Consider the following 26,270-nt stretch of genomic DNA (forward strand, 5'->3'; position numbering starts at 1 on the left):
TACATAGATAGATCACAGTCTTTTTATCCATGGTCTTTTGATGAGCACCTAGCTTATTTTTTCAGTTATTTCCAATGGTATTGTGATGGATGTTTTAAATATGTCTCTTGGTGCATGTGTGCACATGTCTCCGGGGTATATTCCTACAACCGTACATATTTTAAAGTTTGTTCAATGTGGTCAAATGCATTCTGTGGTGACTTTACTAATTAACTTTTTCCCCACCATGGGATGAGACTTCCCACTGCTGTGTATCCTCACCAACACTTGATATTGTCAGACTTTTTAAATTTTTGCCAATCTGATAGGTAAATGGAATCTTGTGGTTTCTATTTGTATTTTTCTGAATTATTTCCTTTTAGGAAAAAAAATTTTTTTTTCTTAGAAAAAAAATCAGAAAATACTAATTACCATGTTAGCATTTTTTTTCTCTACAACTTAGGAAAATGCCCCTTAGGGATTTTTCTCTTCTTTCTTTTTTTCCTAATGATGAAAAGTGATTTGATGAAAAGCGATTCTACATAGAAGGAGAGAGAAGGCCCTTAATATGTTGTGGTTACAAAGCAAGCCATAGGTCACTTAAATTGTCTCTTTATGATTGGCAGAGGTCTTGGTAAGAGAATCTCTGGTTTAGGAGAAAGTCAAGACTGACAAGAAGATAACGTTGCTACCTGCCAGCTGTGCTGCTTGAAAGAAAAGGTTGCGACATACATTTTCCACTGGCAGGTTGTCACACGTATCATTTGCAAATAGACGGAATATGAATACCAAAGACATAAATATTACACAGGCTGTTGAGAAGTGATAGGGTCCAAAACCAGACCCTTTTTTTCCCAAGTGAATAGACCATCTGTTGAATTAGAGGTGTTACTAAGCTTCTGTGTTTACGGGACTTTCTTTTTTTCTGTGCAATGATCCTGAGAATGTACTTCACTGGCTTTTATTTTTACACTATAACACATATAATTCTCTGTGATAACTGAGTCAGATTTCCAAATGAAAAAAATAGTTCTTAGTAACATACCTTTATAAGGGTAATTACTGAAATTCTTTTCTCCATATCATTACTCTTAATGGGTTACTGAGATCACATTTTAATTTCCAAACATAATTTTCATCTTAGGTTAAGTGCTTAATACTTCAGCATGGCTAATCTCCTTTTACAGGAGATGCTTCTACTTGTAATAGTTTGATGGATGGGTGGTCCAGATTTATGTTTCCTGCGTAAGTGAGGAAATGACTCAAGGTAGAGGGTCGTGGTTGCATAATAAATCATTTGCATAGGATTAGAATGATGCTTTTTTAACTCTTGCTCCTGCTTGGTGCTTCACTCACAAGAGTAATTCCTAAAATTTCTGCCAATATGTAGTTCCTGGCGATGACTCATAACTTAGTCCAGACACCAGAAGGGCAACTATTTGGGAAACGAGTTGAAAGGGACCTTTTTCCTGGCTAACTCCCAAACAACTTAGGGACAGGACCCATTAGGGATGGGTCACTGGGATGGTGAGTCACTTTCATTGGTGCTCCTTTTCTGGGTGGAAGCAAATACACTAAGACCCACTGAAGTTCTTGGTGCCTAAAAGGTATGATTTCTCTGAGTATGGGAAAAGCTATACCTCCCCTAATACGTTTATTTAGTCCTATTTTATTCTGGGACATTCTAAATGATTGTTTCTGTAGTTCCTTAGGTCACTCAGATTCAAATTTGCAGCCAACTTCTAATAACACACATACCTTTGGCCCTTATTATTGTGCTGGCTTTATTCTTTTCTGTGCTTGTTTGCTCTCATTCTGATTCCTCATTACCTTATTTTTTCCCATTATGGAGTGTGTACTTTTATAAGCTTCCCCAAATCCTTCTGGAATGAAATTCTCTCCCCCAAGCAATGTCTTAGACAAGTTTTACTGAAGGACTCCCACAAATAATAGTCAGGCACCGTTGTAATGGACTTTCACAAATAAACACCAAGGTTCTTGTTGACTTACTGTATTTAAGCCAAGTTAGTGAGGTGGCAGCTTACAAGTAAGTTCTAGTACATCAAGACTCAAAGCCAAGATATTTCCTTACATTAAAAGTTCCCTCCTGGAGGGGAAGGAATAAATAAATATCCAGTTCCAGATTCCTTTTCAGTTGGGAATATGTGGGATCATGAGTAAAGGTACTGTTTTCCAAAGTGTGACCTATGGAATGTTCATTCCCAGGAATCTTATATAAAAGCAGGAAGAAAAAGAAAAAAAAACAATTAATATTCTGTACTCAGGTTTGTGGAAATGTGGAATTAACTAAAGGTATTCATGTTTTTTACTGAAAAACTTCTCAGAATCTTTAATATGCAAATGTATTCTGGCTTTCCCAGAACAGGAGATGAAGCTTAGTTTCCTAAACTCATTTGGCCCCAGAGCTTGGTTTATGGAAATGCTTATGCTCCCCCACCCCCTACTCCCCCAGCCACAACTGCAGCATCACACTGGAGACCACCATGGTGGAGGGAGAAGAATCAGTTCTGCAGTTCATCCCTGCTGACCCCCCCACCCCCACCCCATGCACAGGCAGGTTTGAGTTAACTCCCTAAACTGCTGAGTGCTATCACTGTGGGTAATAATTAGTGCAGCACTTCCCTGACAAATCCGAAGGAATGCAGTGGCACAGGAGGAAATACCTCCACCCTTTACTTGATGCTAACAGATGTCACTGGATCTGTGGAAGGGGGCGGTGTCTCAGGGGAGTCTGTGGCTGATGGGGTGCAGCACAGTGACTCTCAACCCACTGGTACCAGGTCTTCTTGATGTTGGCAATCAACCCAGCCATACACCAATGTGGATCCAGCTTCAGATCAGCCCTGCCCAAAGGCTGTGGGGCACTTTCCTGGTTAGCTGTATCTAAGAAGAATTAGGAGACTAAGTTTTATAGGAGGAATGTTCTACAATGGAACAAGAATCTAGGGTTCATTTTTCTTTTAATGTTAGATTTGGAAGGAAATAAAACTATTGCCAAGATTCTGTTTGCAGATGGCCATGACAAGGAAGATTTTTTAAAATGCAGTTGTGAACGTTTGTTACTGCTGAAAGACAAGCTTCAGTTGGTTACTATTAGTCCTGTCTAAGAAGACAAGTGGACCCTACTCACTCAAGAAGAGTTGTAGAACTCAAGATTCCTTGCCAAGTGCAGATTTTAATAGTATTAGTGAGTATTTTTAAACTCCAAATTCAATCCATGTGGGAGTTCATTATCTGGCATGTATGGATTACAATTATTTCTCCTAGACTTGAATCAAATAATTTTGTTTACAGTTTAAATAAATCAAGCCATGATCTTTGGAAACCATCACCCAACAGGGTCTCCTTAACCTTCAGAAAGGAAGGAGGCACATCTCTTCTGGAAACAAAGAAAGATGGGTTATGGAGCCCTTTGGGCTGACCATCAGTTCAAGTGTTCACTTAAGGATCAAAGAGGTAACATCCAAAGAGATAGCAAGGTCCCGAGTCTAAACTGCCATATCCCTTTATCCTAAAAATAATAATAAGCCAAATATATAAAAAGGGCAAGAATCTTTTCATACCTCCTGTAGCACCTGCAATTTTATAGCCAGGGTGTACATTTCAAAACCTGTTGGTTGTGGTACTTGGAGACAGCTCTGAGAATTTGTGGGAAAGCTCCCAGACACCATCTCAAAAGACCCAAGGTTTCTTCTTGGTCTCTGTGGCATAGAAAGATGCCATCCTTTTGAGCATAGGACCTTCTTACCCACTGCTTTAAGGATTAAGCATCTTGCCTCAGCTCTCACTGCCAGAAACAGTCTAACTTTTTGCCAAAGGATTTGAACTTGGAAAAGCACCTGTATGATGGAGCAAGACTTGCCTGGGGAGAATTGGGAAGAATGTATCATGGTGCCACACCCACGGAGCACGCAGTAGTTGAAGCACTGTACCAGGTGATACGGGTACATATTATGAATTACGAGGGAGAGAAACACCTCATGCAATACTCCTGACCATTCATTGGTTCAAGGCACTGAGATGGGAGGCTAGGCGGAGCAGCACAGCCCCGCTCGCTGCGTGGTAAATGACACACATGATGCAACAGCAGTCGGACGGGCAGTAGGGACTCCGGATTCCACGCGGCCTTCCCTCTCCAGTCTTCACAGTGCCTTACACAAGTTATCTGATTAATCTTCCTTGTGCCCTGTGAGGTGGCAAGGCCCATTATCCTCCATTTGGTAGATGTGGAAATAGAGACACAGAGAGGTTAATTGACCCCTGGTGATTTAATGAATCAGCATCAAAACCAGAAGTGGTACCTGTTTTTCAAATTCTCAGTCTGCTCACTCCAAGATATACTAAGACTTGGCTGAACAGAATGCTGTTTTCATTATATCATTATATCATGTCATATATCATATATCATGTAATTCTGGATCCATCTCTGGCACTTAACTTTTCATGTGACCTTAAGCAGATTGCTTGATCTCTCCGAGGTTATCTTCAAAATGGTCATAACCCTTGCCCTGCCTGTCCTATAGGACTGTCATGGGGCTTGTATGAAATGATCATTGTTTAATTCCACCAAAAAACAGGAAGTTTTTTTTCTTACCAATGTTTTGCTCTTTATTTTCAAACATATGCTATTTGTATACATAATATTTCTGACAATTTAGGAAAACAAATGACTCCATATGCATTTTATATAATGAAATTGTGATGAGCTTTGAAAATAAGTGGTCTTTCACACACACACACACACACACACACACACACACAACCTAGAGATACATTCTTAAAATGTTTAAATGAAATATTTCTTATTTTTAAAAAAATAGAAGGATGAGCCTTACTTAGCACCTTACTCAGGGCCAGACACACAGTGTCTGTTTGGTAAATACTCACTGAATAGATGATGGCTGGATTCTCTCTGTGGATAGTAATTTCGGTGGTCGATATTATAGATGTCAATGTGTACTCGCTAGATTTTCAAAGAAACTGAGACCTAAATAGCCTATAATAAGTATTACTGGTTTTATCAATATTGATTTATCCATTCTTATAAGGCACATAAATATAATGCAGTATTATCCATTGTACTTACTATCAGTTGAACTTACAGTATCCATTGTTATCTATTGAACTTATGGTAATATGGGATAAAATTTGAAATTTTGCCTTATATATAATAAAGATAAAGATGAATATTATGTTAAAGTCCTAGATCGTGTAGTCTTCCTGTGACTTTAGGGGTTCGTTCATTCATTCATTCATACAGTTAATAATTGTTTGCACTGTGTCAAGCATTGTGCTAAGAACTATGTAAGATTTTTCTTTCTTTCAAGTAGCTTATTCATCTAGTCTCTCAAAATTGCAATTTTATTGAGCTAGTGACTTTGCCTGAAGATTCAAAGTCATAATCAGTATTAAACCCTAGGCTAAAGTCTCTCTGGGTCACAAAGATTAAAAAAAAAAAAAAAAAAGCCCTCATTCAGAGAGATTAGAATCAGGAAGAGCTAGTGTATTTGAGTTTACTTGGTGAAGAGTTGGGGAACAGGACACTTCCCCTCAGGGATCAGCTCTCTCCTCCAAATGGAAAGGGCCTGTGAAGAACCAGAATAGTCCAATGGGTTCCTGATATGACATCATAAAATAATTTAAAAGGCTAGGTTTATGTCATTTATATTTTTAATTATGTCTTAAAAATGTTGTTGAGATCAAAACTTGCCGGAAAACTATAAGAATAAAAAGACTTACTTTAATAAATTATTACAAATATCCTTCTGAGATTCATTTACTTTCTCATATTTTCTTTATTCTTATCTGGTTATTTGTTTATAGGTGATGTTTCTAGATACACTTGTCTCATTTTGTACTCTTGTCATGATGAGAAATTTGTTGTGGTGTTTCATGAGGAGACTTACCACTTAATTGCTCAGAAGGCCTGATATGTATTCTGCTAATGTGACCCTGTATCTAAAAAGTTAAGAAAACTATAACATGCCAAATGAATAACTTCGTATTTTAAAAAGGCAGAATTTCCTTCCAGGGTACATCATTCACTTCTTTACTGGGGTAAAGACCAAATTCCTTTCACCTGGAAACACGAAATACCATCTAGGTTGGGTTCTGACCAGCTTTGAGAAAAACACAAAGAAACACAGTGGAAGTTCTCCAATATCTACCATTATTATAATATCTACAAATGTCACCAAGGCAGCCTACAGAATGCTTCCTAAGCCTAATGATGCCAAATGGAAGCAGCTTCATTATTGAAAAGACTGTGACATTTCTTTCTTTAATAATACAGTAAATAGAAAACAGCACATTTGTGGATAGTGCCAATGAGCAATGTGCTCCTGAATTTATTATGGAAGGGGGCCAAAATTCTCCTGTGGAGGTGAAAAAGGAAAAGAAGTAAAGGAAGATATTGGGGGAAATGTGAGTAAAGAGATACAGGAGTTGGTGAAGGGGGAGTAGCAGGAGAAAGAAAAGAATGGAAATTGAGTCAAAAGAGGGGGTGGTCAGTGGAAAGGAAAGAACAAAAGACCGAGAAATAGAGTAAAGAGGATATTAGGGATATTAAGTAAATTAGGTAAGATGAAGGAAGAGAGAAAGAAGGATGGGGAAGATGTGAAAATTTAAGAAGGGAGCAAGGCAGGAGAGGGAGAGGGACAAATATAAGAGGTCATCCCGCCAGGGGTTGGCAAACGAGAGCCTGTAGGCCAAATCCAGTCTGTTGCCTTTTTTTGTAAATCAAGTTTTATTGAAATACAGTCAGGCCCTGGCTGCTTCCATACTGCATTGACGGAGTTTAGTTATTGTGATGGAGACAGTTGAGTCTCACAGCTAAAAAATATTCACTGTCTGACTCTCCTGCAAGTTTGTAGTTCAATCCTGTTGTTGGTAAACTTTAATGTGCATCAGAATTACCTAGAAGGCATGTTAAAATAAAGATTGCTGAACCCCATCCCAGAGTTTCTGATTGAGTAGAGTGGGATCTCAAATTTTTATTCCTAGTACGTTCCCAGGTGGTGCTGATGCTATTGGTCCGGGACCTGTGCTTTGAGAACCACTGCTCTAATCTTTACATTATGTCACAGAAGTATTGTACTGAGTAAAGAATTTTGTGAAGAAAGGGAAAGGGAAACCAAACCTGATCCCCTTTTTAGGTAAACATAGATGTATAGGTTTATATCACAATTCTTTACGAGTATTTTTTTTAATTCTTAAACTGACTCTTTTAATAATGCCAGTTTCATTCTTAAAACAATGAAAACTGAATTTGATTAGTTAAAAGCTTAGCTAATCAGTGATTTATTCCTAAAAATATTTTATAGTTTGATTTGATTCAACTCCCTGAAACAATGTTGGAATCCGTCAATGTTACTATTATGTAGGTAATATTGACTGTGTCTATTTTATGAGAATAACCTCTCCCCTCCCATGAGTGTTTGCTCAGACCACTTCACTGACTCTGCCTGGAGCTCCTGAGAAACTAAACCATAGGTGAATTGGGATCTTGCTTACTACTCGCCCACCTCACTCTCAGAATATACTATAGTCTTCTGCTCCAATTTCCCCATGGAATTGCAAGGGCTTCGATACTATTTCTGCTGGAGATAGTCATGAATGTTGTTCTGAGTGTAAGACCTCTGGGAATCATGATACCAAGGAATTTATCTTGCCTTAACCCTCCATCCGAAGCCCCAGAAATGGTGTGTTTTTTTTGTTTTGTTTTGCTTTTTTGTTTTGTTTTGTTTTGTTTTTTACTTACAAGTAGTGCTGTGGTTTGCATGGTTATGGTGTTCCTCTACGTGTGTCCTTAAATTTGTGCTCTGGCTGTGAATGTGGGCAACCAGTTTTTAGCTCTAACTCTGCGTGCTCCATGCTTGCTGCACGGAAGTCCTGTGAGGGATCGAGAAACGTTTCTCTTTTTCCTGCATCCTAGCATTTACGGACATAAAGAGAAACATGATTTGGGAACCTGAAAGTGCCAGAGACACCTTCAGAATAGAATGAGTTCAACTTAGAATTAGCAGCTCTTTAAAATGTGTGATGGTTTGATTCCACCATTGCTCTGAGTGGTTACTTCCTGACACACACGTAACCGAGATGGGCAGAAGATGGGGAAAAAATCTATTCCCCTCCCTCAAAAACCACTAAATAAAGTTGAATTGTAGTTAGTTTTAGAGCATCTCCAGATTACGTGAAACAGTTTCTATGTATGAGAAACTATATTATGGGTATCAAGGAAGGATGTGACATAAATGTATGTCACTAGTCTACCATACTATGGTGAATGAGTGAACACTTAAATCAGTGATTGTTGTTGCAACAGATTTCCTTATCTTAATGAGTGTGTGGTTCTTAGTTAAAAGGTGAAATAAATAATGCAGGCATTCCATTCTGTGCATGGCACTGTGTTTACTATAACATGTTCACACCCAAACCAATTCCTCATTTGCATGAACCCATTGTAACAGGTTAAATATCAGTTGTCAGAAAATTCGTGTGAAGTATGAACTGTCTGTACTTTGAACATTGTAGGAACTTTTAAAAAGTTTTTAAAGCAACCCTGTGATGAATTTTCCTATAAAGAAGTCATATCTATAGTAATCACAGTGAGGAGTCTTGTGGGTTTAAATGCTTCCAAGTTCCTCTCTAATAATTTGAAAGTTATAATCAATGCCAGAGGAGCTAAAATTGAATGTCATGTGCCATCTCTTTTCAAATCTTCTTCCCATGATGTCTTTTCCCTTTTTTTTCCTTGTCTTCCTGTTGTGATACAGCTTCTCGTGAGTTGCTGTTGTTCTCAGCACTGCCTGGCTCAGCTGTTCCATCACCTCGATAAATGGCACACGGCAAAGGAGTCATCAGCTTCTGTTGCCCTGCTCGCTGCTTTCCATTCAAAGGACCCACTGCATGTGTTTGAGATCAAACAGGAATAAGACCATTTGCAGACCCCCACTCTGGGAGAGCAGCTGCAGTTGGGATCTGTGCAGTAGGGTAGATCACCATTAGGGCTGAAATTTCACTGCAGAATTATAAAGGTCTTGCTGTTACAGTCCACTGTGGCAGAATTTTGATAGACAGATGATGTGAGAAGTTAACGGGCAATTTGACTGACTCTCCAGCTCATTCAGCGAATTGCACTACAGTGAAAACAGGGCAGGTCCACCTCCCAATGAAGTTTTCACTGGGTTTAATGTTAGGAGAGACGCTGGTCTTTCTAGTGTCAAAAAAAGATGCATCTTAGAAGGTAGTGGTGAATAGTTTGGTGGATTTAAGGTTTTTCCAATTTCTTCTGAATTTCTAAAACTTTAATTCATACCAGTCTTATTTCATGTATTAGTTTCTTATGGCTACTCTAACAAATTACCACAAACTTAGTGGCTTTAAAAAAAATCACTAACTTATTGGAAGCAGGGTTGGGAGATGGGTGAAATAGGTAAAGGGGATTAAGAGGTGAGAACTTCCAGTTATAAAATATATAAGTCATGGGAATGTAAAGTACAGTATAGGGAATATAGTCAATAATATTATAACAACTTTGTTTGGTGACAGAGGGCAACTAGACTTACTGTGGTGATCATTTCATAATGTATATAAATGTCAAATCACTATGTCGTATACCCGAATCTAATCTAGTAGTATATATCAACTATGCTTATATTTAAAAAACCCACCAATTTATTATTTTACAGTTCTGGAGATGAGAAGTCTAAAATTTAGTCTTAGTGGGTTAAAAATTAATGTGTCAGCAGGGCTACATTTCTTCTGGAGGCTCTAGGAGAATTTGTGTCATTGCCTTTTCTAGCATATAGAGCTTGCCTGCTTTCCTTGGTTTTTGGCTCCTTCCTCCATCTTCAAAGTCAATGGTACACTATCTTTCAACCTCTCTTTTTTTTTCCCTCTTTGCTTCTGGCCAACTTTCTTATTACCCCTTCTTTTGTATTTCCAATTGTCTGTATGTAGAGCTGTATTTAAGTGACTTAGATCAAATTTATATCTGTTATTCTCTCTGCTAATATATTAATGCATACTTAACTGTGTTGCTCTCACTATTCTTTTTTTTTAACCTTTCCTCTTTCTTTTTGCAATGAAAACAGACTTGTACTGACACCCTTTTTGACAGATTCCTATAGAAGTTAAGGTTTTGCTTTTTAGTTTTCAGTTTGGAATTACTCTTATAGTTTCTAAACCTGCCTTTTTGAAAGCTCATTGTCTCCATATATCCCAAAAAGAGGAACATAGTGTTTTAATATTAGACCTAATGGCAAAAAAGTTAATGCTTTACAGTTGTCCTGTTTCTTGACACATACATGCCATCATCATATTTTATAAAGCAAATGTTAGAGTGAAGGTTACAAAACCCTTTACTCTTGCAGCTCTTGTTTTCTGTGATCTTAATTGGGAGAATTTATTTATTCAATTATTATTGGTTTTTAAATAGGAAAAAATATTGTGTGTATAGGATAATTAATCTTATTTATGTTATGTTAAATTTTGAGGAGACCAAAAATATTTCCTGGTATCAGGAAGATTGGCTGCATTTATAATGACTTTGATAACAAAAGAAGACATGTACATTGTGGGAAAAAAATAGTTACTATATAGTTAAACGAAAATAAAAATCATGTGAAATATATCTCTGAGGAAATCCCTCCAGGTTTTTTTGTTTGCTTGTTTTGTTTTGTTTCAAGATAGAGAGACAGAGATAGTGAGAGAGAACATGAGCAGGGAGGAGAGGGAGAAGCAGGGGGCCCCATACAGGGCTCAATCCCACTGAGCCGCCCAGGTGCCCCTGTTCCAGATTTTTAAATATACTTACATTTATATATTTTTTAAAGATTACAACTATTCTGGTCATGCTGTTTGTGATCTACTCATTTTAATTGGCAAGATATTATAACTATTTCCTATATTATTCGACAACATTTTTATTAGCCGTATTGTGTTTTATCATATGGATATACTGTGATTTATTTTTAAAACACAGACATTCTTGCACCTAATTCCAGGAAAAGAGATTTGTAGGGCAACAGGCATTTTTAGATTTTTTTGACACATTAGTGGACCCAGATAGTCATAATCCAGAAGGTAATTTCACAAGACAAGAGTTACTACACTTCCTTCCCTTCCAAGGCAAATGCCATAGTGATGTAATTATTGTTTTTTGTTTTGTTTTGTTTTTTAATTTCAGGTTACCTTGCACCTCGAAACCTTCCTAGTACCGGCTTCTTCCCATTCCTGCAAACCCTACTCTGTGACACAGACTCTAAATGCAAAGACACACCCTATGGGCCAAAAGATCTGCTTCGTAGGAAAGGAATTGATGACGCACTATTTAAGGACAGGTAAGGGCCTTTTCCAAGTGTGTTCAGTTGTTTTGAGAGATCAGAACTTGTTTCCTTATGAGAGATTCAGGAAGCCCTCCTGGGTTAGATATACGACTTTATTTTCTATATCTGCAAATGTGGTGATGTAAATATGAATGAACAATTTGGGTACACACTGGAATTACCATGTTTATGTGGGAGTAAGCATAATCTATTTTGGATGGATTACCCAAACTTGCTTTTTAAGCCTTGTGGCCAAGGCATTCCTCTTTAACTTCCTCAGAGATTCTCGGTTCTACCTCACATTGTCAGTGACACATGTCCTAAGCTTGATCACAAACTTCAGATACAGGGCAATGTTAGGGGTATTATCTCCTGGAAACTTGACATATTTATATTACTCTACATGGTACTTCCAGATGTAACAGACACCAGGAGATGCAAATAAGGAAATTAAAGTTTTAGAAATCGAGGGTGCCTGGGTGCTTAGTCAGTTAGGCATCTGACTTCTGCTTGGGTTGCCATCTCGGGGTCCCATGACCAGCTGAGCACCTGGCTCCGCATGCAGCGGGGAGTCTGCCTGTTCTCCTCCTTCTCTCGCTGCCCCTCCCCCCACTCGTGCTCTTTCTGTCTCTCTCAAATGAATAAATAAAGTCGTTAAGAAATAAGTGAATAAAGTTCTAGAAATGAAAGCAATAAAATTGAAAGTATACTTAATAAATAACAACCTTTAAATGAGGTTCATGTCTATCCTATTTTGTGGTGTAAGAGGCAACTGAAGAATAAAGATAACGTAGACCACTTACAACCTGACTATAATCTCAATTTTCTGTCCTGGGATTCTAAACCTAAAGAGACTCCAGGAACCCACCTGTCTGTAGAACTGAAAACAGTATTGTTATCCGAGTCAGCCATGAGCTAATTCTGGCTAGAGATTTTTTTTAAGTGTTTCTCAAGGAAAGATTACATTTATCTCTAATCAGAGATACTTGATTCTGAAATTTTAATTTAACTTCGTTGGTAGTTACACCATTTCTCTATTAACATTATCATCATGATTTTGGTCATCGAATAATATGGGTGATACTTTAATAAGAGAGAGCAACAGCAAGCTGTTTAGTGTAAAATATAAACATATCAAGAATTGTCATGGACAGTAGCTCAGAAAACGCAATTGTTTAGTTGCTAATTCACATTGGTTTTGTTGTTTCAGTAAGTTAATGAGTTTTCATGCTTAAAACATTCTGATGTTCTTTCATTCATTTATTAATTTATTCAAGAAATAATGACTGAGAAATTTCTATGTGCCAGGCACCATTCTGGGCACTATGACACAGAAGTGAATCAGACAAATCCTCTACTCTCTTGTTACTTGCATTCTAAGGAAAAGCAAGCAAAAAAATGAGCAACCAAATAAATAAATAACAGAATTACTGATAATAACAATTGTGCTAGCAAGAAAAGAAAGCAAGTTATGGGCTAGATGTTGAAAGTTAGGAAGTCAATAGGGTGGCAAGAGAAGGCCTCTGCTAGCAGATGACATTTGGGTAGAGACCAGCAAGGACAGGAAGAGACCAGCAACATCATATGAAGAGAGTGTTCCAGGCAAAGCAGCAGCAAATCATGCTCAGGGGGTGGGTGATAAACCTGACCATTTAGAGGAACAGAAAGTTAGCTAATGTTAGTGAGAAATGATACAAGGGGTAGCGAATATGTCAAACAGAAAGACAGGACAGAGAGCATGCAGAATCAAACATACAGGAAAAGGGAAGGGATTTGCTTTTTATTTTTAGTATAATGAGAAGCCATTGGAAAGTGTTAAGCAGGGAGATGACATGACATATTATGTATGAAACCAGCATGTTCTAAGTGCATACAAGCATTACCTCAACTAACACCTGCATTACCCCTGCAAGGGGACCAAAAGCTAATGAGAGCCTGTACCCTCTTGTGTAATCAGAGTAGAGCTAAAATGGAAGCATGACCTCTTGGTTGTTCAACTAATTCATAGATGGTCTGCGTGCCCCATGTGAGTGGTGAATTAGGTATGATCTGTGCCTATGTTCTAATAGAAAAGGGAGTATTTTAAACCAGTCATCATCATGGAAGAGAGTGCAATGAAGAGTACCAGAAAGGTAATGAAGGAAGACGCCTTCCATATTTGAAGCACAGAGAGCTTTCAGGTGGAGTGATCAGGTAGATCTTCACGAGGGGGTGGTTCCTGAGAGAGACGTTTCATGAACCAAGGGTTAGAACAGACTTGGAAATACTGATGTTCCTTATTAGCAAATTGGACTGCAGCTCTCTCTGGGGCTGTCAACTTTATATCTTTTTTTTTTTTTCATGAAGGACCAAGTTACAACGAGGGAAATTGTTAACAATATCTAAGACTTATAAATGTACCTTCCCCAAAAAGAGTATTTTTCTGTGTGATATCATAGAGAACCACAGTCACAGAGTTGCCTGAGATGAGCCACTGAGTTGGTTTTGGAACTAGAGTTAAAGTCCAGCTTTATTTTATCCTCCGTTGATGATTCTCTAGGCGGATGACCATGTGCACTTTTCTTTGTTTTATTCTAACCCCCAGGTAGTTTGTCTAGCTCAAACTGTATATTGCTGTATATTCAGTATTTTCTCTAAACTACCAAGTAATTGGAACTTAATTTAGAAAATTATGTTCAATAATAAAATTGCATTAATGATATTTCCCACCATGCTATTAACTTTTATGGTTTATACAGCCATGCAGTGAAACTGGGGCATGGCTACTGGGTAAGCGGTTCCACTAAATTGCTTCCCTTTGGTAAAGGAAGATTCACCAGCATAGCTTCATTAAGAAACAAAACAGTCTTCTTTTTCTGTTCTGTAAGTGCAGGGAAGAAAATGCCATCTTTGGCCTCATCAAAAGAAGCCCACCATGTTTATTTTAATAGACTCCTCTTCTTGAAGACGGGATCACACTGCTGCCACTACTTGCGGGCCAGTCGCCAAGTGTTTTGATGTTTTTGCATCGGCACCAGCCTTCTCTTATTAAATTCATACTTCTTTAGGCATTAGCTTCAGGATGAGGTGCTTTGAAATAAAAATCCAACACCATACTCAGCATCAACTCCAACTACCTGGCTGGAAAAAGAAACATTACATTTATGGTTTTCTTGCTCATTTATACAACTGATGATCCAACATCACAGGACTTACCCTTGCGGTCCTTCCTCCCTCTGCACTGCCTCTAAGAATACATCAGAACAGTGGGAGCCCCTGGCTGTGCCGTCTTTCACACAGCTGGTGAGCAGCGAAGGTCACCCTCCAGAGCTCACAGGGTCATTATTTGGAGAAGTGGTTCAGCATTCCTGAGAATCCCGTGGGAGAACTGCCTCTATGGATTCGCTCCCTGTCTCTGTCATGCCGACACACATCCTGACCTGTGCTTTCCAAACTCATGCCTCTGCTCCTATTGGCTTACACGGAACTTTTAATAGAGTTAACCGTAAGTTATTCAGGGATAATTTTATGTTTATATTGTTTAAAGATTTCATTTTTTTTTTATTTATTTGAGAGAGAGAGAGTGAGTGTGCGAGTGCAGGGAGGAGCTGAGGGAGAGGGACAAGCAGACTCAGCACCGAGCGCAGAGCCCGACGTGGGGTTTCATCTCCCAACCCTGAGATCATGACCCGAGCTGAAATCAAGAGTCAGATGCTTAACTGACTGAGCCACCCAGGCGCCCCCAGGGATAATTTTAAAATGCCAAGGCTTTTGTTTAGTGCTGGAAACTATGGTTGTGTTTAGAAACTGATCTAAAGATACCATTAGGAATGTAAGGTAAATGGAAGTGGAACAGATGTGTGTCCACATTTGAAGATAAGGGTGACGAGGATGTGTAGGTCTCATACTGTGTTAACCTCAGAGTAATATATAACCATTTTGTAACCATTTGAGAATCATTTAGTCATGTAAAAATTAAGGGCTAAAGTTTTGTCTATCAAAAAGCAAAGTGGGGAGATATTAACTGCCATGCAAGCAAAATTGTTAATTCGCTGAGTAACAGTGTATTGAATGTGTACCGTGTGCTGGAGACTCTGCAAGTCAGGGCAGATACCAAGATGAATAAGGCGTGTCCTGTGCTCTATGCAAACTTACAGTCCAGTGGGAGAAAGAGACATATGGACAGGTAAGCAGGTAAATTACCATATAACATGGTAAATGTGATGAGCATTTGTTTAGGTCTCACTGTGCCCAGAGCATGAGACAACAAAGGGTGGGAGATATGTTATTGGAAAGGAGAGAGGTTTGGGTGGAGCGATGTCTGGAGAGTTCTCCAGAGGCCTGTAAGTGTGTGATCATTAAGGACAGAGAAGGTGGTAGATCATGGACTAGAGGAAGCTGTGTTTGACATAGGCCACAGAGAAAGAATCCCAGAATTTAATGGAAGTGAGAAAGAGAGGCCCTTGCGTGGCTTGGAGGAATAGACAAATAGTGATGGAAAAATTTATAAATTCCCTTGTAGTGTTGCCAGATTAATCAACCTGTTTCAGGACTAGGTAGAACATACTTTGTGTAGTATCACCTGAAAGATACTGTGATGTTATCTCCCCCATATTCTATTTGTTTCTGACACACATCTACCCCCTAAGACATTTCCTCATCTGTCCATCATAGTACCTTTAAAAACTTTTCAAAGGTATTAGTTCAGATACATATCTCCAAAGTTCCTCCTAAGAATATAAAAAATATCCTAGGACAGAGGAACATACTAAGACATTTTTAAAACTTAACATCTTAATAAAGGTTTTTGGATTGGTTGGTGGGCCACCTAGAAAAGACATATTTTAAACGTGGGCAAGCAGGGATTATATCTGAAGCACAGATGACTCTGAAAGAATGAACATGAAGATGAAATAGAAGATAACAATGAAAAAACTTAAGATTTTCCTGTGAATGGCATCTGCTTGGTTGTAGCCAAGAAGGACAGCTGCATCAACGCAGTAAGGGGGCCTCAGTGGCATACGGCGTCTTTATTTGTAGCTAGAAGTCAATAAGGAATGTTGTCTGAAGCTGAGATCAGAACTGGCCTAGAGCACATCTCCTGTCTTCTTTCCAGGTGCCATTATATACCTGTGTAATTATTATGGGGAAAAGGGGGGAAACTATAGAAAGTTTAACTAACCCTTAGAGGCAAAAAAGAATGTCAGAATTTTCTTTCTAGGACTTGCCATATGTGTCTTCCCTGAAAGCAATTCTTTTTATAGACAAAATTTACCATGGCACACATGGATACCACCTACACAGGTAATCTTTTCCACTCACAGGAAATAGACATCCAGTATGAGTGCATAAATTCTACCATTATAATGATATCTATAAATGTGACATTTCACAAATGTTGCTGTTGGTAGACATGTCTGAGAAGATGTAAAATCTACTCTGGGCCTAGTTTCCCTTCCAGTATCTTAAATTTAACATTTGAATTTGAGTTATTTCTTTCATTGAATTCCATTCCAAAATAGGGACCTATAAATGCCACTGAGGCAGAATCTACTTCTTCAGCATCATACAGGAGAATCCCTTAGACATCTCCATGGTCCTATATAAATGTCTGGGTCCCATAAAAGGTAGTTAACTGATCCTATGGGCCACTTGGAAATGTAATTCAGGCTTTCTTGCCCCACCTAGAGGGTTGGATTTTCTGGACTCATGTGAGCCTGTGTGCTGGATTCAGGGGGTTTCTAAGTTTTGCATTTGCTTTAATATTCTTCCCAGAAATACCCAGTATGAGATAGATTCTCTGAGACTTCCTCAGAGCTTTTGGAGTTCTTGAATAGGATTTTTGGTTGTTGTTGTTGTTGTTTTTTGTTTTGTTTTGTTTTGTTTTTTTCATTATCTCTAAGCCAAGCAACCTCTAGGAAGTTGGAATGATTTTTTTTTTAAAGAAAAAGCATTTTTAAAATTTTAAGTCAATTAATTAACATATAATGTATTATTGGTTTGAGAGGTACAGGTCTGTGATTCATAGTCTTGTATAATACCCAGTGCTCATTACATCACATGCCCTCCTTGAATAGGATTTTTAAGTCTCCAGAGTTCATCCTAGGGAGTGGGAATGGGGATGAGTCATCACAGAATCTTATCTGTAATAGTCTATTGCAGGGTTTTTCAACATCAGCACTATTGCTACTTGGGGTCAGATAATTCTTTGTTGTGCTGCACATTGTAGGATGGTCAGCAGCATCCCTGTCCTTTACCCCCTAGATCACAGTAGCACCCCCCCCCCAGTTGTGACAAGGAGAAAACACATCTCCAGTCATTGCCAAATGTCTGCTGGGCAGGGGGCCAAAATTGCCTCCAGTCAAGAACCACTCTGCTAGTGAAAAAGGTGAAGGAAAATGTTTAAGGTAGGAAGAGCTTTGAATTAAGGTTGTGATTCTAGAATCTTGCTCTATATGAAACACAAATTAGATCTCTGATTTAGCAGACCCTGTCATGTGTTCTCATTGTCCCCTGTGCATATCCTTACTTAGCTATTATTATTAGCTCAAATAACTATCATTATTAGTCAAATAACTCCTTATTTGACTATTCCATTATGTTATATATGTAGTGGGAATTTAATAAATGTTGGTGAGTTAATCAATAAATATGGTAGGTACAGTGCATGATTATACATTATTGTCTGCCATGCCATTCCTGGGTGTTTTCTCTTTAAGGACCTTTGCAGAAAAAGATATGCAACAATGGAGGGCGGGCTAAGTAATTAAAAATATATGCTTCCTTAGCTATCTGTTCTTCCAAATGCTATTCCTTATTATCTGGTATTCAGTGATTGCCACGTGCTAGGCATCCTCCCATCTGCCAGTGCAGTACACTGTAGTCTTTTCTGAAGAATTATATAGCTTAAGAACGGAAAAACTAAGGGGCACCTGGGTGGCTCAGTAGTTAAGCGTCTGCCTTCGACTCAGGGCGTGATCCTGGCGTTCTGGGATCAAGCCCCACATCGGGTTCCTCTGCTGGGAGCCTGCTTCTTCCTCTCCCACTCCCCCTGCTTGTGTTCCCTCTCTCGCTGGCTGTCTCTCTCTCTCTGTCAAATAAATAAAATCTTAAAAAAAAACAGAATGGAAAAACTAATCATCACTACAAATGAAAAACTCCTTTCATAAGTAAACTTATAAATAAATAATAAAATGAAGAAGAGATTACAAAACCCTGGGTGAGATCCTTTTCCTTGTCCTACTCACTAGCCAATGCTTACAGGTCCAGATCTGTGAATAATAAGGGCACATCCATTTGGTGTCCGGAGATTTTGAAGTTTCTAGTATTCCAGAGGGATTACATCTGGAGCACAGATGTACACGAATGGGACCTCAGCTCCATCCTGAAGACTGTGTCTGTGCCATTATTTTTTGACAGTTAATATTTTTGAGTGCCTAGAATGACAGGACCCAGACAGGCACTGGATAAGCACATCTGTGTAGTACTCACAACTCTTGCAAGGTAGGTTTGTCATTCCTAATTTGCAGATGAGGAAGGCAATGACTGAAGTGTTTTAGGAAGTGGCAGAGCGGGGATTCCAGAGGTATCTTCTAACTCCAGAGCACTTTCTGCCACACCCCAGCATTACTGTCTCTTTTTATTTAATCAGTCATCTGATCTTATGGTCTAATACTGTGTTAGGTGTTTGGAATAAGAAGATGAATGACACCTGGTGCCTCCTTCCAAAGACGTCACTGCCTAAAATGGTGAAGTGGTAGGAATAGGTACACAAACAGAATGCACTAAAAGTCGGTATGCATGGAAAGAGTACTGTTTTTCACCTCTCATTCCACGGCTATAGTGTTCTGTCTATAAGTGTGGTCATGCTAATGAGAAAGTTCAGAGAGTACCATTAACTCAGTAGTACTGGCTACCTTCCTGCCCTGCATTAGTAATTTTTTAAAAAATTTTTATTATGATATGTTAGTCACCATACAGTACATCATTAGTTTTTAATGTAGTGTTCCATGATTCATTGTCTGCATGTAACACCCAGTGCTCCATGCAATACGGGCCCTCCTTAATACCCATCACCGGCCTATCTCAATCCTTCACCCCATCCCCTCTGAAGCCCTCAGTTTGTTTCCAAGAGTCCATAGTCTCTCGTAGTTCATTCCCCCTTCTGTTTACCCCCTCTTCATTCTTCCCTTCCTTCTCCTACCGATCTCCCTGCTATTCCTTATGTTCCACAAATGAGTGAAACCATATAATTGTCTTTCTCTGGTTGACTTATTTCACTTAGCATAATCTCCTCCAGTCCCGTCCATGTTGCTGCCAATGTTGTGAAATCGTACTTTTTGATGGCTGAGTAATATTCAATTGTATATATGGACCACATCTTCTTTATCCATTCATCTGTTGAAGGGCATCTCGGCTCCTTCCACAATTTAGCTATTGTGGACAATGCTTCTATGAACATTGGGGTACATATGGCTCTTCTCTTCACTACATCTGTATCTTTGGGGTAAATACCCAGTAGTGCAATTGCTGGGTCATAGGGTAGCTCTATTTTTAATTTTTTGAGGGACCTCCACACTGTTTTCCAAAGTGGCTGTACCAACTTGCATTCCCACCAACAGTGTAAGAGGAATCCCCTTTCTCCACAATCTCTCCAACATTTGTTGTTTCTTGCCTTGTCCATTTTTGCCATTCTAACTGGCATAAGGTGGTTTTGATTTGAATTTCCCTGATGGCTAATGATTTTGAAAATTTTTTCATGTGTCTGTTAGCCATTTGTATGTCTTCTTTGGAAAAGTGTCTGTTCATATCTTCTGCCCATTTTTTGATTTGATTATTTGTTTCTCGTGTATTGAGTTTGAAAAGTTCCTTGTAGATCTTGGATACTAGTCTGTTACCTGTAGTGTCATTTGCAAATATCTTCTCCCGTTTCATGGGTTGCCTCTTTGTTTTGATGACTGTTTCCTTTGCTGTGCAGAAAATTTTTATCTTGATGAAATCCCACAAGTTCATTTTTTCTTTTGTTTCTCTTGCCTTTGGAGATGTGTCATGAAAGAAGTTGCTGTGGCCAATGTTGAAGAGGTTACAGCCTATGTTCTCCTCTAGGATTTTGATGGATTCCTGTCTCACATCAAGGTCTTTCATCCATTTGGGTTTATCTTTGTGTATGGTGTGAGAGAGTGGTCAAGTTTCATTCTTTTGCATATAGCTGTCCAATTTTCCCAGCACCATTTATTGAAGAGACTGTCTTTTTTCCACTGGTTGTTTTTTCCTGCTTTGTCAAAGATTAGTTGCCCATAGAGCCGAGGCTTCATTCCTGGAGCCTCTATTCTGTTCCATTGGTGCATTAGTAATTTAATAGGGACTTAAAAGAATTAATTACTTTGCTTGGGTGAAGTAAACTGCATTTCAGTATATAACCTTAATTCATCTTTTTACCCAAGTGCTCTCTTATACATTTATTTTGTAGTTTCCATTTTGAGAGTTTAAAGACAATAGTTTTTGTTGTGCAGTGACAGTGGACATATGCTGTCACACCACATTTTGTAAATGCAAAATAAAACTGGGGGGAATTTGTAGGAAGTTGAACAGCAAAGCCCACGTAATATCCTCATCTCTCACCCCAACAAAAACGCACAGCAAGGCCACATACAAGGAGAGTGATCACCTCCCCACTATTGTAATATGTATTCATGAGTGACCATGAAACCATGGGTACTTCCCGTGGTCAAGGACAGATCTATTAGAAGAGAGACCTCCATGGTTGCTTGTCTGGAAGCAGCCATTTTACTGTTGAGTAAATTGAGACCTGCTGAGCCAGTGGCGTGCTGGGAAAGGGAGGAGCTTGTCTTTCTTTGGTCTTTAAAGAATATTTGAAGGAGTAGTTTTAGGGTGCTGCTCTGAATGTGGGAAGATGGGCAAGGTGTCCTCTGTCTAGTAGACGCAGCTTTTGCTTCTCTAAACTTACATTTTCTTAGTTTCCTATCACCTCTTCTTCTATTTTTCCCTCCCACTCCCATTTATTATTCAGTCTCTGTTTTCTCTTGCTCCTTTGCTCGTGTTGATCTTCGTCTTTCTCCCTTTGGTTTTTGGTGCTGTCCCTATTCCTTAAAATTTTTATGAAGGCAGTTTTCCCCTTTATTTTCAAAATGTGTTGATATTCATAGTATTTCAAGCCTAACTAAAAAAAAAAAAAAAATGTTGTGAAAAAGAAAAGTGAACCCGACTTCCTCAAACTTTCCAAAACTTCTGTTGAGAGAAGGGAAAATGTACAGGTCAGTTCTTATTTTTATCTGAGCAGCTTTCCCATCCAAATAGTCAGCATAAGGAATGTAAGAAGATTTAGGGGAATACAGTCATGGTCATGAATAATTCAGATATACATTAAGAATGCAGAACTTTTGGAGCAACCAGTGCATTTTACAGAGAATATTGGAAAAACACTAGGGAATGAAAACAAATATCACCTCTTCTTATCATTTTTACTAAAAGGACAGACTAAAAGAAAAAAATCCCAATTATAAATCACAAAGTACCCTGGAACCATGATTCAGATCTTACTTCTAAAAAGGAGGTTAAATTGAACCACAGCAGTGAATAGAACTTCTTGCTTTGTCACTATTGTATTTTTATATCCGTCCTTATATATCTTAAGTAAGGTTTTTTATAAACAACTACACAAAATTCACCAACTTTTAGGAATTCCAAAAAGTATTCACATCCAGGCATCTCGACTGGTTTCACTCTTGAAATATATACATTTATTTTAGGCACTTACTTTAGGTATATCAAGTTTTCAAGAAAATATGACTATTTCCATTTTGATAATCAAAAGACAGTGAATTTTTATAAAGAAGGTTACTAAAGGTCCAGTAATGTTTTCTTCCAGAAGCTAGTGTGATCACGATGTATGGGGATTCCAGGCACCACAGTGCTATTATTACCACATTGATACATGCAGTACAATAAAAGATCTACTTACATCATTATACATTCTTTAACACCTGGTGCCACCTGTAATGACAGCAGCTACAGGACTTGGCACAGACTAGATACAAAGTAAATGTGTGTTCCTTCTTTCTTCCTTAAATCTGTCTTATAAGTATTCAGTTTTGATAGTCTTCAAAAATGCCATCTATAATTTAACATATAAAACTTGTTTTTCTTTCAAGGTTGACAAATAAGCATACCTTTGTTTCAGTCCCTGAAGCACTGTTGGGCTCTTACCTATTTGGGGTCCATCATCTGTTTAAAAGGAAAAATATATATATGTGTGTGTGTGTGTGTGTGTGTGTGTGTCATGATTACTTTCAATATTTAGCTCTAATGTCTTTTTAAAATAATTTCCTTTTTATGAGATTAAAGTAAAAATAACTATTTTAAACCTCATCTAGGCCATTTTCTCTGAATAAAAATTTACCTTGTAGGACACCTTATATATTCATTGGTGTATGGTTAGGTGAGTTCTTCCATTACAATCCTAGAAAGTAGATTAAAAATTTGTAAGTCCTTGGAGAGCCCTGCAATATGCCACATAATCCATTGCTGTAACTAATGGAAATTAATGTGGGTAAAGTTACAGAGTTCTTGCTTTTTCTTCACTAGTGAAATTCTGAGAAAGTCATCCAACCTGGAGAAGGACAGCAATTTATCACTCCAGAGCACCAAAGTTCCAGAAAGAAGGCACACATCACCGGGTAAGCTATTCTCTTCTGTTGAGTTTAGGGCAGGCCTCTTGGAAGAGCCAGCAAGGTCTAGTCTTTGAAAGGGTTATGCTTTTAACTTTTCAAACAGAGATGGAATACCTAGAATATTCCCAAGAGATGTAAATATTCCTTAAGGTTGCCTGAGTGTGGCAGTGCCATTACGCAAAGTTCTTGAGAATAATTGGAAATTAAGTTCTTACTAAAATACTTTCTAGGAGCAAAAGCCTAGATGGTACTAAATATGATGTTGAGAATTACACAGTTTCCCAGAATTGGCTAGGGACTCCAGTTGTCTGCAATTAGATGATGCTGGAATGGTTAGAAAGCCCAGTAATAAAAAAAATTACCATTTGCAACAATATGGATGGACCTAAAGGGTATAATATTAAGTGAACTAAGTCAGAGAAAGACAAATACCATATGATTTCACTCCTATATGGAATTTAAGAAACAGATGAGCAAACAAAGGAAAAAGGGAAACTAAAAAACAGATTCTTAAATACAGAGAACCAACTGGTGGTTGCCAGAGGGGAGGTGAGTGGGGCAGGAGGGATGAAATAAACGGGATCACTCATCTTGATGAGCCCCGAGTATAGAATTGTTGAATCACCATATTGTACACCTGAAACTAATAAAACACTGTATGTTAATTATACTTCAATTAGAAAAAAAAAAAAGTTACTAGGTGAAATCTCAGAGATTTACCCAAACTTTTCATTTTAGAAATGAGGACTCTGAGGCCCAACAGAGTTACCTGCCCTGTCTATGCTTCTCCATCAGACTTGATTCTAGAGCAGCAGCCAAGCTGGTACTCTTTCCACTATACCCTTGTTCCTGCCCCTCAGTGCTTAGTATCACAGTCTCTCAGTGGGACTGTGTGCTTCCTTTAAAGCTAGGCCAGGGGCCTTCACACTTCAGTGTGCCGAAAACCTTCCGGCTGAGCTGCCTGAGCCTTACACCCAAGTAATTCTGATGCAAATGGTCATGAGACACTCATTAGAAGCCATAAATTGAGAATAAACTCTCAAAACAGCAGGACTGTTTTACATTCATTTGACAAATATTTATTGGATGCTTACTATCATGTAAGCTCAGTCTATGTCCTGGGGATTTATTAGTGAATGGAACAAAGATTCCTGGGTGTTTGGAACATGATTGGTGCTCTGGAAAAAAAGAAGTACTCTTTAAAATGCCATGGAATATGTAAGATTCTGTAACGTTGTGTAAGTTGGTGGCTACTGTGGAAAACAGTATGGAGGTTCCTCAGAAAATTAAAAATAGAAATACCGCATGATCCAATAATTTCACTACTGGATATTTACTCAAATAAAATAAAATACTAATTTGAAAAGATATATGCACCTTTGTGTTTATTGCCGCATTATTTAAAGTAGCCAAGACATGGCAGCATCCTGTGTTCACTGATAGATAAATGGATAAAGGTGTGATACACACACACACACACACACACACACACACAGAGACAAATACCATATGATTTCATTCAGAAGTGAAATCTAAAAAACAAAATAGATGAATAAACAAACAAGAAGAATCAGCCCTATAAATCACAGAATAAACTGATGGCTGCCAGAGGGAAGGACGTGGGGGGACAGACAAAATAGGTGAAGGGGTGTGGGAAATATAAGCTTCCATTTATGAAATAAATAAGTCACAGCAATAAAGGTCACAGAGTAAGGAATAAAGTCAATGAGATTGTAGTATTGTTGTATGGTGACAGATGAGAGAGCGTAGCATAACATATAGAGAAGTTGAATCACTATGTTGTACACCAGAACTAATGTAACCTTGTATGTGAACTATAGGCAAATAAACAAACAAAAAACTATGACTTTAAATAACATTCCAGTGCAAGTTGATGGACCAAATGACTAAGGTCCTGCATTAATGTAGCAGGAATACAGTAGTGAGTGGTTCTGAGGAGTTAATGTGTTGTGAATGATCTGAGGGTATTTGGCTGGGTAGCTTAAAGCACAGTAGGAAGAAGATCATAGTGTTGTGGTCCAGTAAGCTTTGCTTTGCTCAGTAGCCACAGATTATGTTTCTACCCTGGCCGCTCATCTCACAAATGTATTGCCTGATCCAGAGGAATCGGTTGGTAAATTCTTCAGCCCCACAGGCGTTATAACAAAACCTAGGTGGGCCCTCCTGATGATAGATCACTGTATCTTTGAATACTAAGGTTCTTTGCTGTGAGTATAACAAAGTGTCTCTGTCGAGAATTTATGAAAGGTAACATACTAGCTTACTGAACATCCCTGCTGTATAGGTATGAACATAATCTTCTAGCTAATGCTCCTAACCCAGGACACCCTGCCACATCATAAATAGTACTAGACGAGGCTACTTTGAGAATTACTTAATTAGAGTATGCTGTAGTGTGGACTAATTGCTTCATCCCATTTATTTGATCTGAAATATCTTTCAAAAGAAAACACTTTGGGGAGGAAAGAATTTATGATCCTAAGCAGATTTCAGCCTCCCGATTGAATAATTAAAAAGAAAACCATTATCACCAGATGTGCATTGGCAGATCCTTTGAACAGATGTTAGATATGATGGATCGGTGGAGCTTGTAGAGGCACCTCAAGTCCTCTAGGCCTACACAGAAATGATTCACTTTATTAGGCAATAATACTGGTGATGAAGTTTAATGACGTAAGCTGGAATGAAAGCAAATGACATCTAAAATGATTGGAAAAAACCCAAGAGCAGACCAAAACCATCACAATTTTATGTGAAAAGAAATAATGATGGGATTTGCCATTTTCCCAGTACAAAACTTTCATGGAAGATGCGTATTTGAGCACATTCTTGCTGTGGGGGATGTAAGGGCACAAGTGATATTTATGGATTCTTATGTGAATCTGCCCATTTTTGTGTTTCTGTTTAGAATGCTAATCTATTCTTTCTTCTATTACAGCCACAGTATTTCCCAGTCCAAGTTCTGTTTTGGAAAGTACTGGAACGGATACTTTCAATGGTAGTCAAGTCCTTGCCCGGATCCTTAATTTGGAAAAGGTAATTTCACTCAGTTTTGTAATGGACTGATAATAAATAGCAGTTGAACAAATGCCTCTGAGGTTAATAAAAGGACCTCCCAAATGGGAAGAGATTTGAGACCCCCTCCCATTTGGAGTAGTATCTCAGGAAGATTCTTTTCTCAGGAGCTCTTCCATAAAAAAGCTTAATTCTCAGACATTCTGAATTCTTTAAGGTCTTGGACATTTATTTATTT

At 38.4% G+C, this 26,270-nt stretch overlaps 1 protein-coding gene across 1 annotated transcript in view; it reads left to right on the plus strand.

Annotated features, from left to right (window-relative positions):
- ABCA12 (ATP binding cassette subfamily A member 12) overlaps positions 1 to 26,270 on the plus strand; it is a 173,952-nt gene that overhangs the window by 43,377 nt on the left and 104,305 nt on the right. Inside the window, exons 3-5 of the mRNA XM_008690501.2 lie at positions 11,189 to 11,342; positions 22,911 to 23,002; positions 25,956 to 26,053. Coding sequence (XP_008688723.1) covers positions 11,189 to 11,342; positions 22,911 to 23,002; positions 25,956 to 26,053 — 344 coding nt within the window. The remainder of the gene's footprint in view (positions 1 to 11,188; positions 11,343 to 22,910; positions 23,003 to 25,955; positions 26,054 to 26,270) is intronic.

Source organism: Ursus maritimus, unplaced genomic scaffold (genome assembly GCF_017311325.1).
Source record: "Ursus maritimus isolate PB19 unplaced genomic scaffold, ASM1731132v1 scaffold_1, whole genome shotgun sequence".
Taxonomy (NCBI): domain Eukaryota; kingdom Metazoa; phylum Chordata; class Mammalia; order Carnivora; family Ursidae; genus Ursus; species Ursus maritimus.